The following is a 21,926-nucleotide window of genomic DNA, read 5'->3' as shown; positions in this document are numbered from 1 at the left end:
ATATTTTTTTAAGAGAGTAAAGGGCAGCTGCTTCAGATAAACTCATTAGGTCTCTCTCTGTCCCTTGAAGTCACCCAACCAATGATCACATTTTTAGGAGCAAAGAGATGCCCAGATCTCTCAACTGCCATCTTCTGTATTTTAGTATTTCCAAAATATGAAAATAATCATGGTTTTCAAAACATGTGTTCAAACATAAATAGACATAAAAATATGAAGAAATCACGAAGGACAAATGAAATAGCCATACTGATGATGCACAAAGAATACTCACACAATTTTAATATGGCATTCAAACACTTTTAACAATGTAGGCCCAAACTATGTTTCCATTCTTAATTCTTTTTGGCCTATTAATGACTAGCTTACCGCAGCCCATATATTTCTCAAACAGAAAAAACATACACGCTCAGATCTTTACACAGGTGTTTACTGGCTGACTTGATAATCCTTTACCCAACTGCCTTAGCATGACTCATCAACTCAGTTCAAAAGTTTTTCATGTGTGAAAAAGCAGCTATTCCCAAATCAATAAAGCTATTACTTTTACTCCCAAAGCAGAAATTTAATTAATTTTCTTATATATTAATAACATTATACTAATCATTGGAATACTGAAATCCTAAGATGAAAAACACCAAAGAAAAATTTATACTAGATCAAGCCCAATGTATCAGCATACACCATACACTTCCATATGATACATAATTTTAAAAGCAGGAAACCAAATAAAACTAATATTTTTTTAATGTTAATGAAAACTGTTATCAGAATGCTAGTATGATACTGATATCTTTTGTGTATTATATCATTCCAAGAACTAATTCCTGTATCAGCAGGTCTAAATCATTCATAACCTTCCATAACCTATGCCTATCCACATATATTCCTATTTTATTTCTCAGCATGCTCCAACAAAATAATATTGCTTTTCTAAAGGTATGTGCCCATGCACGTGCACGCACACACCCACACACTCTCCATTATTCCAACCTCCTTGTCTTTTAGAAAGGTGTTACCACCATCCCCAGTCTGCAAGTCTTCAACACCTTTTACCTCCTAACACAAATTCTTAAAATGTCCTTCAAGGAGAGGATTTTTTTTTTTTTTAAGTTTAAGCGGTCAGCAAAGAGCATCACACAGGGCTCAATCCCATGAACCATGAGGTCATGACCTGAGTAGAGATCAAGAGTCGAATGCTCAACCGATTGAGCTAACAACACAGGTGTCTGGAGTGCATATTATTAATTCGTTTACGTATGCTCACTGTATCCTGTTTTGTATTAGTTGGTTTACTCAAGGGAGACTTAGGGATCTTAAAAAAAAAAAAAAAAAAAAATTGTTGTAATCCCCTACAAAGCAAAGCCAAATGACAAGTATGTGACAGGGACAAAATGAAGAGAGCATGGAAATGCTAATTAAGTTCTATTTCCTCATTGAGCAGTCAATGGATCCTTACTTCTCTATCTGGCATACATATTCAAACAAAACACTGAACATGTCCCCATATGCCCAGACCATATTCAAACAAAACACTGGACATGTCCCCATATGCCCAGACCATATATAAACTGATTCTTTGAAACTAACAAAAACACCACCCTCATCTACCTCTGACAATTTGTAGAAAGTATTTTTCATTTTGTTTATAAAGGGGGGACTCTGACAACCTGCTTATTGCTCATTACTACAAAAGGGAATGTTTGTTACAAAATTGAAAAATAAAATGATTCTTACTTAAATGGCTTTTAACCAGAATAGACAAAACAAAACACCTTTAACATACCTGTCATAATAATCTCGTTGAAAGTCATAGTCCAAGTCAAAAGAGGAGCTGAAAAACAAATACCAAAAAGGATTAATTTGGAGCTGCTGATGTAAATTTACAACAGTAGATGGGAAAAACAAAAACAAAAACCATGCAAAACCAATCATAACAAACAGATCAAGAGATTAGCATGGAATAATATCCAATCATTCAAACAAATCACTAAAATTTCAATCATTTTAGAGGCCACTGGACATGCAGCAGCCAATTTGCAAATTTAGGCACATACGTATGCTACAATTTCAACATACAACATTAACAGCTAATACAGGAACACTGAAAAATACAACAATAAACCAAACATTCTTATGCTACCCTCCTTCCCTTTCTTATTTCCCAGCTTCTTAAACTAAACAATTCCTCTTGAAGGATTTCATTTTATGTTAAAAATATCAAACTGCTCTTTAGTAAGTAAAAACCTCAGGGAATTCTAATAATTCTCTGGGAAATGGGCGAAAAGGAGGTATACTAATACAAGATTAATAAAGCATCACTTTTACACAGATAAAACATACTACAGTTAACCCTCCCCACATCCAGAAAACAGATAGAGAAGATGCCCACTGATGGACACAATGCAGTTATAAATAATAAAGTTCCGGACCTGAGTAGAGGGGACGGAGAAGGGTGTTCTGGTACTGACCCGTACATCTCCGCTGCAGATCGTTTCACACCTGCTTTTCCTCGGTTCACTTTTGGCTCTGCAGCCAGATTAATATCTGAAAAAGCAAAAACAAAGACAAAAACTTTAATGACAACTCTGGGTGGGGTAGGGTATATCTTAAACTACAGTTTTAAAATGCGTACACAGTATATAAGTCAACAAAGGACTAACACTGTATCTCATCTTTCCTTAGATAAAAGGGGCTCATGAATTTTTATAAGGCTAAGACTTAGTCTTTCATTCCTTTGTCCTCTGTTCTGTAACAAAGTATTCATTATACATAAAGCATTAGGTTTGTCTTTGGTACCTTCTACCCTCAACTGCCACTGAAACTCACTATTCAGAGCATATATTAGGAATGAGTGAGTGACCTCAGAGACATAAAATATACAGCAATTCATGAATATGGAGTATGGTGCCCTCAGATTTTCATTCCCCTTACAAACAGAATCAGCTGTAAAGATGAATAAAAATTGGTTAAGAAATACTATGCAGGGGCACGTAGAGTTGCTCAACTGGGTAAGTGTCGAACTCTTTACTTTGGCTCTGTGCTGGGCGTAGAGCCTGCCTGGGATTCTCTCTACCCTTTCCCAGCTTGCACTCTCTCTCTCTCAAAATAAACATTAAAAAAAAACATATTATGCAGACTAAACTGCTGAGCAACTGTTACATGAACAAAAAGAAAAGGGAAGTAAGGGAACAAAGGAAAAGCCCTAGTTTCCATATGCCTCGTCATTTTTAAAACACATATTCCAACATGGCCAGCTGTTTACCGTTACCCACTGTCTAACAAACAAAAGAATTAATGATTGCTTTCTTATTCTAATAAGAATACATTTGCCAAAAACCAGCTCTCCAAAACTCAGTTCATCAAATGACCAATTGAAAAACAGAATTTCAGTACACTATCTGCTGAGCACCACTACATTTATGAATAATCTTCAGTTCTTAGTTCACTAAACTCATTTTTAATTTTTAACATTTGTTGTTGAGAATGTAGTTTTTAAAAATTTTCTAAAACAAATACAATAAACTATGTATCATGCTAATTACACAACCTTATAGAAGAATTATTTCAAGTGATGATTTAAACTATAGTACTGTGTTGATATCCATAATAGGATATATACTAATAAAAAGAAACTAAAAGCTAAAATTGCATTTAATAATCTTAATTTTGGTAAAAAAAAAAAAAACAAAAAAAAAAACAAAAAAAAAAAAACAGAAAACAAAACCTAATAGGCGTAGTTATTTTAAAACTGTGGCACAATGCATAAAATTATGTTTTGTTTTCTAAAAACCAAGGTGCTCCTATTTTTCCCGCTGAAACTAGACAGAAGCTATTAAAAATTCAACAATAATAAACACTCTCAGTGTACAGATCATGGTTTCTATGTTAAGTGCCATTTAAAGGAGCCAAGGCTCCTAGAAAAAAGGGGCAAATCGAGATTTAGGTCAAGAAATCTATCAGATGACCTGAAATATCTTGTGATGCCAGAAAGTTAAGGATGCAATAAAATATTACAAGAGTAAGATCTCAAGGACATAGGAACCAATTTGAAGGTGATCCACTGGCCACAGAAGAAATATTTTAAGCTCTAAGGAATGATCTGCAATGCACGAAAATGTATCAATTTATAAGTTTATGGGGATGCCTGGCTAGCTCAGTTGGTAGAGCATGCAACTTTTGTACTTGGGGTTGCGAGTTCTTCAACCCATGCTGGGCATAGAACAGAGCTTACTTTTTTATTTATCCACTTTGAGAGAACAGAGAAAGAATCCTAAGCAGACTCCACACTGTCAACCCAGAGCCCAATACAGGGCTCAAACTCACGACCATGAGATCATGACCTGAGCAGAAATTAAGGAGTTGGAGGTTTCACAGAGTCATCCAAGGCACCCCTAGAGCTTTCTTTTTAAAAAAAAAAAAAAAGGCTAGGGGTGCCTGTGTGGGTCAGTGGGTTAAGTGTCTGACATTGGTTCAGGTCATGATCTCACAGCTCTTGAGTTCAGAGCCTGGAGCCTGGTTCAGATTCTGTGTCTCCCTCTTTCTCTGCCCCTCCCTGCTCCCGTGTTCTCACTCTCTCAAAAACTAAACGTTAAAAAAAATGAAAAAAACAAAAATAAAAAAAGCTAAAATATAAGAGTTTATATTATTAAGCAATGATTATATTTAATGATTGCTACATAGCAGTTTAGAAAAATTATTATTTTTTTTTTAAATTTTTTTTTAATGTTTATTTATTTTTGAGACAGAGAGAGACAGAGCATGAATGGGGGAGGGGCAGAGAGAGAGGGAGACGCAGAATCGGGAAGCAGGCTCCAGGCTCTGAGCCATCAGCCCAGAGCCCGACGTGGGGCTCGAACTCACGAACCGTGAGATCGTGACCTGAGCTGAAGTCGGACGCTCAACCGACTGAGCCACCCAGGCGCCCCTTAGAAAAATTATTTTGCAAGCCCTAATGAAATACGTAGGCAATGATCATCAATGGATAATCACCATTAAAGTTAAAAACTGATGGGAAACCTTATCATTGATGTGTCAGGATGTAAACTCAGAACCCACAAATTATCCTTAACATCACTAAAAATGGGACCATATTAGGTCACCTGATGTGGTATAATATAAAACACAGAACACGGTCCGTATAATATTTTCACCAAAATAAATAGTATCTGAATTTTATCAATATCAAGCCTCTAGATCTGCAGTCTAAGGAAGTAAGCTGCTAGTCTGAATTCAGATGTGTTTTAAGTATATATTCTCTTATACATCTATTGAACAGCACTGCTCTAGATGTAGCAGTATTACACAAAACAGAGGTAGAAAACAAATGACACCACAAAGAATCAATCAGTACACAGTGTGGAACACATTTTCTTCAACAAATTAAATGTCATACATTTTTTAAATTGGAAGGACAGGAAAACTCAGATTTAAAAACATCTAAGAGGGAATTAATCAAACACACATACAGACATGAACTGGATCTTGATTTGAATTAATCAAGTTATTTAAAAAAAAAGTTTGAGGGGCACCTGAATGGCTCAGTCAGTTAAATGTCCGACTTTTATCCCTGCTCAGTTAATGAACTCACAGTTCGTGGGTTTGGTCCCACATCAGGCTTTCTGCTTTCAGCGCGGAGCCTGCTTCAGATCCTGTCCCCACCTCTCTCTGCCCTTACCCCTAGCTCTCTCTCAAAAAAATAAAAAGTAAACAAAAAATAAATAAAAAATAAAAACACACAAACCACAAAACAAAAACTTAAAAAAAAAAGTTTGCAACCAGGGGACCAGGGATGCTTGGAAAGCACAGTCAGTTAAGCATCCAACTTTGGCTCAGGTCACTGATCTCGCGAGGTTTATGGGTTTGAGTGGGGTTCTGTTGCTGACATGACAGCTCAGAGCCTGGGGCCTGCTTTGAATTGTGTGTCTCCCTCTCTCTCTGCCCTTTTACCCCACTCACACTGTTTCTCTCTCTCAAAATAAACATTAAAAATAATAACAATAAAAGTTTCAGACTCTAAAGGAAGAAATCTAAACATGGAATGAATATTTGATGGCATTAAGGAATTTCTGGGAGGCTTTATTTTGGTATGTGATAAGGGCAGTGTGGTTTAAAAGTCCCAGTCTGCTAAATATATGTTGGAGTCTTAAAAAGAGACTCGACTCTAACAAAATTTAAGAGAAAAAAGGGAAAAAAAAGAAACAACAGATGAAAACAAGATTAGTCAAATGTTGGTATCTGGTTGGTAAGACAGGTGAGATGGACATACACACATGCTCATTAAACTCTTCTATTTTTGTATTAGTAAATTTCCATGACCGTTAAAAAATAAACAAGTATCATAAAAAAAACCTGACTTCATTTTATGATGGAAAACTGTTTTAGTTCACTTTTGCCACCACACCCATTTTACAGGTATCAAAGTTTTCCTATACTTTGAGTTTTCCTATAGTTTGAATATAGGACAAGTGGGTATGGAAATTTCTTATGTATTCTCAATTAAAACTGTTACTTTTATCTTCAATAGCAAGGATTACAAGGTTCTCTAACTTCTAATATTTCTCCTTCCCAATCCATTGTGGTTAAGATTTCTAAAACAGCATTTGAAAAGGGTTTACAAATGAAATACAAATTACACTAAACTTTTATTCTAAAATCAAAGGGCTTTCATGAAATAGCCACTGAAAAACCATAAACATCCAAAATAGTCTAAAAAGCTGTTGAAACTTTACAATAAATCACGATATAAAGTATTTATTAAATGCTACAATCATTATGAAATGCTCAAGTTTTATCTAGTATTAGAGGGAAAATCACCAACATGAATACACTTAAGGAGGAAAGAACCCACTCCAACCTGGAGAGGAAGGCAGTTAGAAGTTAAAATGTTTAAATTGGAATTCAAATTTGCACATTATACAACTGAATACAAAGTCCTGAAAATGCTGAAAACAAAATGAAAACTTAAATAAGCCTCTACAGGAATCATCAGAAAACTAAGTTCTCAATTATGAATTGCTATAAACTTTATAAACCTAAATAATTGTTAAATTGATAACCACAGTATCATCAACAATGCCACTAGCCATTATGTGGCATTCAAAATATATGTGCTTATTCCTTTTTATTAATAAGAAAAAAAAAAAGAGAAATTGACTTCTCTTACTGAACCCTTCAACTTCCCTAATATTATTCACACCCAAGAAAATATAAGCTATATAAAATTACTATGATTCTGACAGCAAATCTTAGCAACTGGTAAGTTGTTAGAAAACTATTCAAGGAGATGAAATTCTGTAAGACTTATGTGCTAAGTCTTAATATGTAATGAAATCTTCTGAAGTTTAGAATATAAACTATTATTAAATAGGGCTTAAATCTCATTCTAAAATATCTGAACATGCTAGATCAGAGCAGACACTTATTGGGAAAACTAACACCTACGACAAAACCACTTTGTACTGCTAATGCTGAAATATATTTAATAATAAGTACCTTTTATTAAGTGTAACATGCTAGACTATACTTGAAGCTTCTCATGAATCATCTCAACTAAGACAAATTCCTGATAACACCAAAGTACTATTACCTCAGGTAAGAATAGATAATAAATTCTGAGGTACAGTTTTTAAAAACTAAGAAAATTTAAGGCTCAGCCAAGCTATGCAGACTGCCCAATACACAGTTATGAATCGCCAATGCAGAGCCAAGCACCCGGCTCCACAGCTCAAGAATGACTAAGCTATATTGTCTTCACCTCATCCCTTCTGTGAATGGTAGGACACAGCCATTAGGCAGCAACTGTTCCTTATGTAACGTCATCCCTACTCTCCTGATCTTACTCAAGACTGCCAACTGAAGCTTATCCAAACTCTGCTACACAAAATGGAATAAAATCCTTAGCCAATTATACCTACAACCCTAACATTTTTTGACTGTTAGCTTAGTGGAAAAGGGAAAGAAAAAAAGAAGCTTGAATAGAAAAATCTAGATCTGGGGGCACCTGGGTGCCTCAGTTGGTTGAGTCCAACTCTTGACTACAGCTCATGAGGTCATGACATCAGTTTGTGAGACTGAGCCTTGTGTCAGGCTCCACACTATCAGCATGTAGCCTGCTTGGGATTCGCTCTACCAGTACCCTACATGCACATGGGTCTCTGTTTCTCTCTCAAAACTAATAAACATTAAAAAAAAAGAAAAATGACCGGTATGTGAATTATACAATCAATGAAAAAATTAATTCAACCCAGATCTTACCTAAAACCTGGCCAGCAATCATTCTTCCATCCTCTCCTGCCACAGCAGCCCGGGCATTTCTCTCATTAACATACTGAACGAAGGCAAAGCCCTTATGAACAGAGCAACCCACAATTTTGCCATATTTTGAGAAGATTGCCTCCACATCAGATTTCTTGACCACAAGAGTGTTGAGATTCCCGATGAATACACGGGAGTTCATGGAGCGAGGATCTGTCTTGTTGGTAACATTGCTTGCCATGGTCTTTGATGATATGGTTGTTCACAAAGCCAAAAAGCTGGAAGGAAAAAAAAAATGCGTTCAGGTGAAAAGGAGATAAAAACAAAATACTCCTCGATGAAACTTTCTACGCTTTATTTTGAACCACTGTGACTAATCAGTCAACCAAAAGGGTTGTCATAGCAGCAAGTTATCTGACTGTTTTAGAGAGGAGAGCTCCTGAATATATGTATTCTTATAAAAATTTAGCTCCCTCTTCCCCAAGTCTATCCCATGAGGGGCTGGGGGGGGGGGGTCCTCTTCAGAGACTACTAGTAACACAATCACGGACATTATTAATTATAAGTGACCATCTCTGTTCTAAAGTCCTAAAGCAAATTTGAAATCCTTAAGCCTTCTACTACAAACTTCTCAGATTTCTAACCTTACCCCTCATACTAACCTAACCATTCCTTGCCACGTATAAAGAACTCCACCTTCTTGCACAGTGCTATTACTAAAACGAGTCTCAACTATTCCAAAGATATATAAAACTCTGAATTCTGCCCACAAACAACCATTCTTTAGATAAATGTGGGCAGCTGACACCCTCAAGTATAATTAACCTTATTATACTAAAGCAATATATAGACCCAACTCATTCACTCTGGAACTATTTCCAGGTACTTCAATTGACTTATAATATGCCAGAGGTATCTCCAGTATCAGTACTAACACTTTACACAATGTACTGACTCTTGACCTACTTTACTTTTTATGTGATAATCTACAAAATACAGTTGGGACATTTACTACTAGATGATGATGATGATAAAACTAGTAAGTAGAACACTGCATGAATCAAAAGGGGACCAAGAAAACTACTTTCCTCAGACTTTTTCAAAACAAAAATTATCTTTATGTATGTTATAAAGGTTCAATCACAATTACATGGAGATTCATGATACTACCATCTTAGGTCTTTTTTTATGTGAGAAAAGTTTTGACATTCTTTAAGCTTTTTTATCTGCTGCCCCTTCCCACTCCAACTACCAAACTGAAGATGAACCCACTTTAGATTTAGAGTAACATTCTTAAGATTAATTTTTCCCCATTCATCCTTTTGAAACTCAAATCAGTTATCAGTGTCTTTCTAATCCTCAGGAGAAATCATGACAAACTAGTTCTCATGGATTATGTAAAAATATATTCTATATATGTATGTTAACAAAATAGTACAATATCATTTATACAGACCACTGGTATTTTTTTTTGGACCACTAATATTCTGACCCTTAAAACACCTAGTCCTTTCAAACAGTACTGATTTCTGTTTTAATTTTTTTTACATTTATTTATTTTTGATAGAGACAGAGTACCGGTGGGGGAGGGGCAGAGAGAGGAGGAGACACAGAATCGGAAGCAGGCTCCAGGCCTCGAGCTGTCAGCACAGAGCCTGATGCTGGGCTTGAACTCACAAACCATGAGATCATGACCTGAGCCAAAGTCGGACGCTTAACCGACTGAGCCACCCAGGCGCCCCACAAACACAGTACTGATTTTAAAGCTGCCAAAACCATTTTTCCCTCCTAGCCATTCTAAAATTCAAGAAATTGTCTTTATTTGATTTTGGTTTTTAAATTATAGCTTTTTAAGCAGTTCTTAAATTTTAAGACTAAGCAATAAAAATTTATCAAACAGCAGTCGTGAGAGTCGTGAACACATTTTCAACTCTAAGTGTGAGTGCCAGAAACCCTTAGAACACCAAAAACAAAAATGAAATGAAAGGCGTAACTGGTTTCAAATGTTACTGCTGGCTATTAAAGTTTCCTATTATTGTAAATGGGGACAACTTAAGCCAGGTTTCTACAAATGTTTTTCATGAAAAACAAACATATATTCTACATGTTATGGTAAATAATAATAAATACAGGAAAAAATCTTCCTGGGTTTAATTAGAAATTACCTGTAAGGGGAAAGAGGATGGTTCTACATGCTATCAGTATACTGAACAAGAGGGTAAACCACCAAACAATGGACATTAATGCCTGCTTCAAATACACTCCTTGGAACCACAAAACAAATGGACTTATATGACTGTTTTTCCAATTTTCACAAAGATGGTAGGTATATAGCTTGTACCAATCTAGAAATATAGAATTCATTATATATAAAGAATGCCACTGGGCATTACGGATTAATTCTTAAGCAACTCCATTTGGAAAGGCCAGTAAAGAAACATCCAGACACAAATAAGAAGGTGGTAAATTTGGGTGCCATCTCTGAATTTAAGAATATGATTTTATCTTTTAAATGATTATATATGGTTTCTAAATTTGCTACAAGAATCATGAATTGTTAACAGAAAAATAATATATTGACCTCAACTTCAAAGGCTTGGCTAAAGTCAATGGTATAGCTTTCAATGCCCATACTCACTGTAAGGATTTAATCAAATTATGAGCAATAAATAGTAAAGACAAATGAACCCACAAAGATTCATTAATCCTGGTTCAAGGAGAAACACATCTTCCTAAAAAAAAAAAAGGGTTAGTACAAATAAATACATTTTTTCACTGAACATGTATCTGAGAAGTACGAGCTACCAAGGCTACTTCAGAGGAAAAACAGCCAACAGCTATAATTCCTCAGAGTTTACACTCTAGTAATACTACTGTTTAATATTTTATTGAAAGGGCCCCGGGTGGCTCAGTCAGTTAAGCATCCAACTTTGGCTTGGGTCAGGATCTCATAGCTCGTGGGTTTGAGCCCCATGTAGGGCTCTAGGCTGACACCTTAGAGCCTAGAGCCTGTTTCAGATTCTGTGTCTGTCTCTCAGATATAAACAAACATTAAAAAAAAAAAAAAATTGAAGAGAGGAACAGATTCCCAAAAATTTTACAAATTTCACAAATACAAATTATCTCAGTTCACCTTTCACCCTACCTCTAAATCCTTAAGGTACCTTACCCCTGAAATCTCTGTTGGGGAGGTAGGGGTGGATAGTGACCAATATCCCAAATGCAAAGAAACTACTGGGAAAAACAGATTCTCAAAAGAAAGCACCAACAGCAGAGCATAGTTTTTGATCTTTCTGAATCCCCAGATAAAAGCAACTAGATAGTGAGCTTTAGTGTCAAGGTACCCCAATGAAAATGCCAAAATGCCAGGCTGGTAAGGAAGCCAACGGCCCATGCAACAGCCCACATGGGGGAAATAGACTCAGGAATTGAAGAATCCCCAAATATCCATTTACTGGATAGCCAAGGGAACCAATTTTAAGAAAAGCAGTTGAAACAGAGTGTGTTTCCTGTTCCAAGTGTGGGTGAGTACAAGGCACTATTGTAAAAATCTCTAGGTACCAGAGCCTCTACAAAATCTCAAAACTAAGAAGCCCTCTATGTGCACCATTCTATTCTCAATCTCTTTCCAACCTCCAAAAGTTAACTATCGCTTTTTTTGGGGGGGGGGGGGGGAAGAAGGCTTCAAGCCCAGCACAGAGCCCTAAGCAGGGCCCGAACTCAAAATCCTCAAATCAAGACCTGAACTGAGATCAAAAGTCAGATGCTCAAAGGACTGAGCTACCCAGGTGTGCCATAATCACTTTCTTTTCAAAATAGTTCTATCATGTTGATGTATATCCCTAGTTAGTAGTCTTACCCATTAAAGTGAATTTGATGTGTCTTTTATGACTTCTTTTAGATATGTTCCCCTTCCATCCCTTTAACTCAAAACAACTTCTTTGAAGAGTACAGGGTATTCAACCTCAAGTTTCCCAGTCTGGATTTCCCATAATTTCATACTCTTAGTGCAATTACACACACACACGTCTTTTTTGTTACATTACTGCTTAAATTCTACCATGACTTAAAATTATAGTATCTCAGGTTTATCTCTAACGTATTACTCAGAATTCATGAGAATAGTTTCTCAGTTCTTACATGTTACTAACAGCTGGCCTATGCGGTCTATACTTGTCAGTTTTGCTGGGTATGAAATTTTATCACTGCATTTTCTTTCCTTAAATATGTTTCATTTACTTCTCAGCTGTCACAGGTCATTCCAAGGTGTAAACCTTGTTGGCAGAGTTGTATTTTTATGGACTTTAGTCATTAGAGGTTTTGCTTCCTAATTATTTTTCTCGGCCTAACAGAAATGGAACAGATGTAAATGAATTTATTTGAGGCTACATTATGGGTCATAAAGGTTTACACTTGAGTAATTTTTCCTCATTGGGCAGATTTCTCCTAGCTTTTTAAAAATAAGTGCTAGGCAAGAAGATATGGGTGGAAGTGCTGCCTAGCTTAAATAATCAGATCCAAATGCTACAGTCTTCAAGACATACATCAGATTTCAGTATAAAAGCAGTTGCAGAACAATTTGACTTTTGCTTTTTTACCTTACAAATATCTATAGCATGTTATATTCTACATGCATTTTTGTACAGCAGATTTTTAATTTTTAACTCAGCATTCTAATTACCAGCAATTGCAGTCTTTAGACTAATCTGCACATCACTTTAGGTGTGCCTGGCTGGCTCAGTGGGGGAAAGCATGCAACTCTGGATCCCAGGGTTGAGCCTGAGCCCCTCATTGGGTGTAGAGATTCAACAAAAACAAAAAACTTAAAGAGAAAAATCTGGCAATTACTTTAAATAATGTGGGGAATTATGATTAAATGTTTAGGTTGAAAAGCAGCATATATAACTGTATGGTAAAAGAAAGCACATATAAACTATTCACATAAAAGTCACATGCTTACAAAAGATAAAGCAGTAATATTTTAAAATGTTGTCCTGTGGGTACTCTGCTTTCGGTTAATGCTTATGACCTTCATAGTCTAGTTCCTCAAGCTAGTTTATAAATTCCACAACTTCTCCCATTTTTCTGACAACCAGAAGTTGCTAGCACATTCTAAATGTTCCGTAATTCCTCATAGATGAAATTAGTCTAGTAACATCCTTAAAGTTTTCTCAGAGAGGGGCTCCTGGGTGGCTCAGTCAGTTAGGCATCCCAACTTCAGCTCAGGTCATGATCTCACGGCCTGTGGGTTCGAGCCCCACATGGGGTTCTGTGCTGACAGCTCAGAGCCAGGAGCCTGCTTTGAATTGTCTCTCTGCCCCACTCATGCCCTTTCTCTCAAAAATAAACTTAAAAAAATTTTTTTTAAAGTGTTCTCAGAGAAATCATTTTTTTAAAGTTTTATTTCTAGTTAGTTAGCATATAGTGTTGTATTAGTTTCAGGCGTTACCAGAAAAAAAAATTTTTTTTAAAGTTTATGTATGTAGGTAGGGAAGTAAGTAATCTCTATACACCATGTGGGGCTTGAACGGACAATCCAAAAATCAAGAGTCGCATGTTCTTCCAACTGAGCCAGCCAGGCGCCCCACAGAACTCATTTCTAAGTCAAATTCATTCTTTCTTAAACATCTAAATAAATAAAAGTTACACAGAATAAAAAAGGTTCTTTCCTAAAATTGGTTTCAAAGAGTAAAATGAGGGGCGCCTGGGTGGTTCAGTTGGTTGAGTGTCTGACTTTGGCTCAGGTCACAATCTCACAGTCAGTGAGCTTAAGCCCCACATCGGGCTCTGCTGACAGCTCCGAGCCTGGAGCCTGCTTCCCATTCTGTCTCTCCCTCTCTGGCCCTCCCCCACTCATGCTGTCTCTGTCAAAAATGAATAAAAACATTTAAAACAATTTATATAAAAAGAAAAAGTAAAATGAACAGGGTAGACTTCTGAAATGATTATGTTCCCTGGATACTCTGCATCCTGTGTAATTCACTGCTGAAGATTTAAATAGATCTGGTTTCCAGAAGAGCAGAATTCGAACACAGTAAATACAATGGAAGGAAAGAATGAACATTTTCCTAAAAGTTATCTGGGTTGTAGCACTCAAAACTAGCACAGATGCACATGCACGCAGGTGTTTGCATACTACATACTTTACATATATATTTTTATCCCATCAAAGAATCTAAGGTGTGTTTTATCTGGTAAGTAAATCTAAACTAGGACTACTCAGTTACCTTTATTGCATTACACCAAAGGATCTATGTGTCTGATCATAGGCTTTATGCTAAAGCAATAAAACCAAGAGATTTTAGTGGCAGTGATGGACAAATATTTAAGACTTGTGGATATAGAAATGTTTTTATTCACACTCTTGCCATTCCAATTATATCCTAAAACCAAAAAAAAAAGGTAAATAAAATCTCCATCTGTTTGGAATGCAAACAAACCTGTCAAATTTTATTTCAACTGTTCATTCTCAGGTTTGCACTATCCCGATTCTTTGCCCTCTTGAGACCAACCTAACTTGGGACTGCCAATCTAAAAATTTGGGAGATGTTTATTAATGACTACTCCATCTCAAGTTCACATTAAATGTCAAGTAAATTATGCTGGGAAGAGGGGCAGCAAGGGGAGATTCAGATTACACTCTCTGATTATGAAGAGTTTCAAATGGCCCAAAAACATAGGTTATGAAGGTCCTTGACTTTGCTGGGAGCTGGCCCAAAACAAATTTATAACTGGAACCAAGACTTTAGCTCCCTTGCTTTTATGTCTGGGACACCAGAAATGTACCTTTAGTGGAAAAGGACTGGAAAGATAAATGCTTGACAAAACTGTGCCACTCATTCAGACTGTGTTTAGTATCACAGTAGTAATATTTAGGCATGTTTACTACAAACAAAAATACCAGCAGCAGAAAGTTAAGTACACAAGCCGTAAGGTTTCTACTTAAGATTTCAGCCAATCCTCACTTTTGAATGTCCCCTCTCTGTAAAGAGAGCTTTCATACTATTTTCTTCCTTTCCCATCTTATATTCTAATAAACTTTTGCCAGCTGCTCAAAAAAAAAATTTCAGCTAAACCTCTACCTGCTTACCCTATACACCTAGACTAATCACGTTTAAACTTGCTCATAGCACATTACCTTTTACTCCAGAAAAAAAATAAATCAAAGACAACATCTGTATGGCTTATCAGATGTCAAATCATACTAAGAAAAATAACTTGCCTCAAACTAGAAAATTCAGAACTCTGCCTTAAAATTTTCTTTATTACCCTTTAACTACCCTATACATCCAATTCAAATTAGATACATGACTAATGTTATTTCCCATCTTTCTTTCAATATAAAAAGCAAAGTATCACTAGATGGCAGCAATGAGTTGGCATTTTTAAAAATACATGACTAAATCTGGAGTGTAAAGATTTTCTACTTCACACCGCCTTTCACAACTTCTTGACAAAGTTTCTTTTTCCGATACTATAAATTTCTCTGCCCAATTAGAGTGTCATCATCTGCCCTAAATTGTCCTCCTTTAACAATTCTAAGCTCTTATTTTGCCCCTTTATAAATCACTTGTCCCTCTTGGTTCCCTCTTACCCAATCTGGCCCCTTTTCTTTGTTCTCTGCCTGTTATCTTTATTGCATTCAATTATTTCCCTCTGGTCAACAATGAACTGTCCATCTGTCTGCAAAAAGAACAGTATACTTTATTTTTAGGGCATTTTCAGGTCACAAAAAGGGACGCTAGCCATTTTTAGATAAGCTATTCTAACTGCTATGTCTAAGAATTAAACTAAGAATACTCAAGATATTATCAATTATAGGGAGAAATAGATAATTCAATAAATGGTAGCACACAGCCATCTAAAAACAAACTCAGTACACCAAAATAAATGATAAATGGGTCAAAATTTAAATGTAAAAAATTATATATGCAATTGTCAAAACCTCAACACAAAACATGCAACAGTCCCAAAAAGTATGAAGAGAAAATAAAAGGCAGGAAACTCAAAACAAATCATTTAAAATCAATCAAATGTTTTAAAGAAAAACATACTGAAATGAAAAATTTTAAAGATACTTCTTAAAACTGTTAGAGTGGTAAAGATTACATCAATTTAAGAATTGATTCAGACAACTATTGATGTATGCTAAAATCACTGGGCAAAAGCTTGTTGAGTAGAACAGGATTTACATGATCTCAAAGTATTACCAAAAAGAATACTATTTTAACAGAAAAATGTACTTTTACAATGGAGACATAAATGCCACAACTTAAACCAACTGATCTGACATATGCCTGCTGATGTAACAAACACCATCACCTATGCAATATTCTTGGTAAAATACTTGAACCTATACATACGGAAACAATCAATTTCAAGTTTGTAGAGACATTATACAACAATACAACTGATTGAAACTCCTCAAAAATACATACATACATACATACAAAATAGGGAAAAGGAAGGACTTTCCTAGATTAAGAAAGCAATGTATGAACCTTGACTGGATAGGGAACATTTTTTGGTGACAACTAGAGAATTTTATTATGGACTGTACACAAGAGAATATTGAATATTATATATTATTTTGATAATTATGTGATGATACATACTATCTTCCTTCTTACAAGGTGCAGCCACGTTCAAGTTCCTAAGTGAAGTATCATGCCTAGAATTTTAAAATTATTCAGGAGGGGGAAAAAAACGCATATAGAGAACAAACATGGCAATCTAGGAAGCAGCTACCAGAACCAAGCACAAGGCGGGAACACAGATGGTGTATTTTACATGTGTAATATTACCTGTTCCAAAGTTTCTTAAAGCTAGTTTAGGCAAATGGGAAAATGATATATACAGGGTCACACACTTTAACAAGTTCCCAGAAAATAGCAAAATTACATTTTTCTTAGATTTACTAATATAACAATGATCAATGATCATCCAATTGGAAGAGAAATGGCATTTCCTCTGCTATAGCTAAGTAAACCAGTACATGTTTCTATAGGTTCCTTTGAAAATACTTTATTATTTTTAAAAAAATTTTTTAATGTTTATTTTTGAAAGAGAGAGACAGCATGAGCCGGAGAGGGGCAGAGAGAGAGGGAGACCCAGAATATGAAGCAGGCTCCAGGCCCTGAACTGTCAGCAAAGAGCCCGATGCGGGGCTAGAACTCACGAGCCGCCAGATCATGACCCGAGCCGAAGTCGAAAGCTCAACCGACTGAGCCGCCCAGGCGCCCCTGAAAATTCTTAATTAAAGTTAAGTGCCAAGCAACGGGTAGGTCTATATACTTGCATTAATTAACCAAGTGACAATGTTAAATTAATTTCAGGCCATCCTATTTGGAACTGAAAATGAGAAACTTCGACGCCTGTAATTTTTATAGATCCCTATAACAAAAAACATTAGATAACCCCCTAATAAAAGCATGTTGTAGAAAACTAAGCGAAAAACACTTACAATATAAATGCTCTAAAAATACATATGGTAACAATTCCACATTGCTAAAAACCTATAAATATATAAAATACATACGAAAAAAATAGAGATGTACAGGTACACCCATAGCTAAGAGACAGAAAAATGGACCAAGATAGCAAATATTAATAGTGATTATCTTTGCTGATGCTTTAAGTATTTTCTTTACATGTTTCCTTCAAATTTTAATAAACATTTTTATAAGATTGTTCCTGTCAAAGTATAAATAGGTAACGTAATACAACAAATTTTAAACTGTAGGTTTTAAAAATATTCCCAGAATCTCTAAGATGAAAAAACTAAATCATGTAGTTCAACAGCTTCACAATTCTTCAGAGCATGTTAAAATCCCCTAACAACATCCTTGCTCACTCACTAATAATCTATCTAGCTTCTTGAACTGCCACCAAAGTCAAGGAATCCACAATTTAAAGATACTCAACTCTAAAACCTAATTGGCTTTTAACTAATTTCTTTAGTTCCTTCTTCCCTTGTCTCTTCATTAGCATTAAAATTTTCTTTTTAACATAAATCATCTTATTCAAAGTGTTATCTATCCTCACCATCTGTGAAAATAAGAAAGAAGTCCCATGCAACAATTTAATCTGTCAATGTCCCTTTGAACACAGTAGCAGCCCAAATTTGGTTGCTCTTTCAAGAATGGAATACACTCTGGATGCTATCCAGATGCTAGTGCTTCTGCTAACTTTTGTCTTGTCAACATATGCAGAATTCATAAAGTAAAACCTGATTCTTACTCATTAATATAATGCTAACTTCCTATTTGTACGACTATAGAGTTGGGGTCTCTTTACATCTTACACTTCGAATACCATTTCATCCTCTTCATTTTTTTAAAATTTTTTTTTTTAACGTTTATTTATTTTTGAGACAGAGAGAGACAGAGCATGAATGGGGGAGGGTCAGAGAGAGGGAGACACAGAATTCGAAGCAGGCTCCAGGCTCTGAGCTGTCAGCAGAGAGCCCGACACAGGGCTCGAACTCACGGACCGGCGAGATCATGACCTGAGCTAAAGTCGGCTGCTTAACCGACTGAGCCACCCAGGCGCCCCTCATCCTTTTTAGACCTATTTCAATGACCCTTGTTCCAGCCTGAAGTGTCAGATTCAGATTTTAAGTATTAAAATATTAACAGTCACTTACAATTACATATCCTTCACTGATTTGTTCAACATACCCTGAGGAATCTTGCCCAAATCATTTAGAGAAGTTTAATAAGATTAACACAATTTTCCTTCGATAGCACAAGATTTTTTCTATGTCACATTAGTTTTAAAACAATGACAACCAAAAGTCAATCTCAACTCACAAGTGCTTCTGCGTATTTTCTGTATTCTGATCAGCCCTATCCTGGTTTAGTTTTGAACAGGACCAGAGTCAATAAATTTAAAAATTGCAAATTAAAAGTTTAGGTAAACACTGTTTTCAAAAAAAAATTTTTTTTAAACCAAAATGGAAGATATGTATCCCCACAAGTTCAAGCCATGGCCACCATGACCAAATTTCACTTGCAATAGTGACTAACGAAAACTTCCTAAATAGAACATAAAAATACAACACATTCCCACACTAAAATACAAAAATAACGAAAAATAAAAGTTACAAAAAACCGTAATGTCTATTTGTCCACAATTCAAGTTCTTAGTAACATACACAAAAATGCATGAAAAGAATACATCCTAATGATCAAGAGCTCTGAGACTAGGGTCAGACAGACTTGTTTCACTTTCAAGGTCAACCCCTTTGAGAAGCCAATTCCTCCAAAAACCAGCTATTTCAACAGTAAAATCAGTATCATTGATAGTATTTGTCTCATTGGTGAGGTAGGAGGCATAAACAAAGTACAGAAAACATTGACATGGTGCTTGGCACACAGGAAGTGTTGCTGCTGCAGCTGCTGCTACTACTACATCATTTACTATTATTGGTAAATACCAACAACAACAAAAAAATGGGCCAAGGACACAAACAGGTTATTAGCAAGTACTACTAAAGGTTTAAGGAGATTTTTTAAATTCAACATCACTAAAATGAAAACATAAATGAAATCAATTACCATACTTCATTTACCAAATAAGCAAAAATATTTTAAACTTGGAATGGTCATATTTATACATTTTTTCTATGAATTGGTTCCATTATTTTCAGCGGACAATGGGACTTTTTTTTATCAAAAGCCTTAAACCTGTACACATTCTTTGGCTCAATCTCACTTTTGAGAACTCATCTGAAGCAAACAAGGATTTGGACATATTAACAGTGAAAAATTAGAAAATAAGTGCCTGACAATATAGGACTGGATTAATGAATTTCAGTACATCAATCTGATTAATACAAGCAGCAACAATTATTTAAAAATGACAACGTACTGACATTGAGAGATGTTCAAGATGCTAAGGAGCACACATGATATACAGCTGTCCCATGAACAACACAGGAGGCAAGGGGCACCAACGTCCCCACTGTGCAATAAAAAAGCCAAACGGAACTGGACTCCCCAAAAACTGCTGACTGGAAGCCTTACCAATAAGTTTATTAACACGTATTCTGTGTATGTTATATACTGCATTCTTACAATTAAGAATTAATTGTGGGGCGCCTGGGTGGCTCAGTCGGTTAAGCGTCCGACTTCGGCTCAGGTCATGATCTCACGGTCCGTGAGTTCGAGCCCCGCGTCGGGCTCTGTGCTGACAGCTCAGAGCCTGGAGCCTGTTTCAGATTCTGTGTCTCCCTCTCTCTGACCCTCCCCCGTTCATGCTCTGTCTCTGTCTCAAAAATAAATAAACGTTAAGAAAAATTTAAAAAAAAAATTAAAAAAAAAAAAAAAAGAATTAATTGTAATTAAGAGAGATTGAGATTCTCTACCTCCCCCCATCCCCCGCTCACATGCTCCTTAAAAATAAGGAAAAAAGTTACTAAAATCCTAAGAAAAGGGGCGCCCGTGTGGCTCAGTCAGTTGAGCATCCGACTTTGGCTCAGGTCATGATTTCACGGCTCGTGAGTTCGAGCCCCGTGTCAGGCTCTGTGCTAACAGCTCAGAGCCTGGAGCCTGCTTCCCATTCTGTGTCTCCCTCTCTCTCTGCCCCTAATCCACTTGCATTCTGTCTCTGTCTCTCTCAAAAATAAATCCTAAAAAAAAAAGTTTTTTTAAATCCTAAAAAAAAAAGTTTTTTTAAATCCTAAGAAAAATGCTTACATTTATATCTTATAATCCTTGCGTTATAAATATATATAAATATATATAAATATAATGCATTTATATTTTATAAATGCTTGCATTTATATTTTAAAAACCCACATGTAAGTCAAACCATACAATTCAAATCCATGTTGTTCAAAGGTCAACTGTAGAAGTTATCTAAATTACTAAGCATTAGACATCTCAGGATGTAGTAATATTCTTAATTTTTTAAGTACTTTTTCCTTGATTTTTCTTCAACAACCATATTGCTTTCATAATTCGTCATTCTGCAAAGATAGCTTAATGCAACATTGCAATTCAAAGATTATAATGCACAGCTTGGCCTAGAATAAGCAAAGATTTCTATAACCCACCCTACCCCCACAAACAAGTTGTAATGGTTGAGTGCTTCCCTTCCACAAAGACCAATTCAAAACTATATAAAATTTTAGAAAATGGGCATCTCTCAACCAAATTTTTCACTGGATACTGTGTTTCACAAATTCAAGGTATCTCATTAGTAGTCCCAACAGAGACAGGTACTTCTCTCCACATTTCAACCTTCATTATCAACTGTTGGCATTATTAAATAGTTACCTGTCAGTTTCAGTCAGAGTTACATCAGACTTAAGGAAATAAGGGGGTTAGGTAATGCCTGGCTGGCTCAGTGGGTAGAGCATGTGACTTGATCTGAGTTGTGGATACAAGCCCCATGCTGGGTGCAGAGATTACTTAAAAATTAAAGAAGAAAAAAAGCAAACCTCAGCATTTTAGAAGCGTATTGTATTGTTCTTGTTTTTAAGTGTTTTTTCATTTATTTTTGGGAGAGCCAGAGCATGAGTGGGGGAAGGGCAGAGAGGGAGACACAGAATCAAAAGCAGGTTCCAGGCTGAGCTTGTCAGCAGAGCCTGACACAGGGCTTGAACCCACAAAATGTGAAATCATGACCTGAGCCGAAGTCAGATGCTTAACCAACTGAGCCACCCA

The 21,926-nt window shown here is 36.0% G+C and overlaps 1 protein-coding gene across 10 annotated transcripts in view; it reads right to left on the bottom strand.

The window, feature by feature from the left end:
• HNRNPC (heterogeneous nuclear ribonucleoprotein C) overlaps positions 1–21,926 on the bottom strand; it is a 55,289-nt gene that overhangs the window by 19,966 nt on the left and 13,397 nt on the right. For 8 of the 10 annotated variants that reach the window (XM_049613158.1, XM_049613153.1, XM_049613150.1 and 5 more), the window contains 3 exons: positions 8,257–8,534; positions 2,433–2,547; positions 1,787–1,834 (listed from right to left, as the gene is read on the bottom strand). In XM_049613158.1, the coding sequence (XP_049469115.1) occupies positions 1,787–1,834; positions 2,433–2,547; positions 8,257–8,497 (404 nt within the window). In that variant the 5' untranslated portion in view covers positions 8,498–8,534. The remainder of the gene's footprint in view (positions 1–1,786; positions 1,835–2,432; positions 2,548–8,256; positions 8,535–21,926) is intronic. The other 2 variants (XM_049613160.1, XM_049613159.1) reach the window with 1 other exon arrangement.

This window comes from Panthera uncia (assembly GCF_023721935.1).
Source record: "Panthera uncia isolate 11264 chromosome B3 unlocalized genomic scaffold, Puncia_PCG_1.0 HiC_scaffold_1, whole genome shotgun sequence".
Lineage (NCBI taxonomy): Eukaryota > Metazoa > Chordata > Mammalia > Carnivora > Felidae > Panthera > Panthera uncia.
This window is presented reverse-complemented; position numbering and strand designations above follow the sequence as displayed.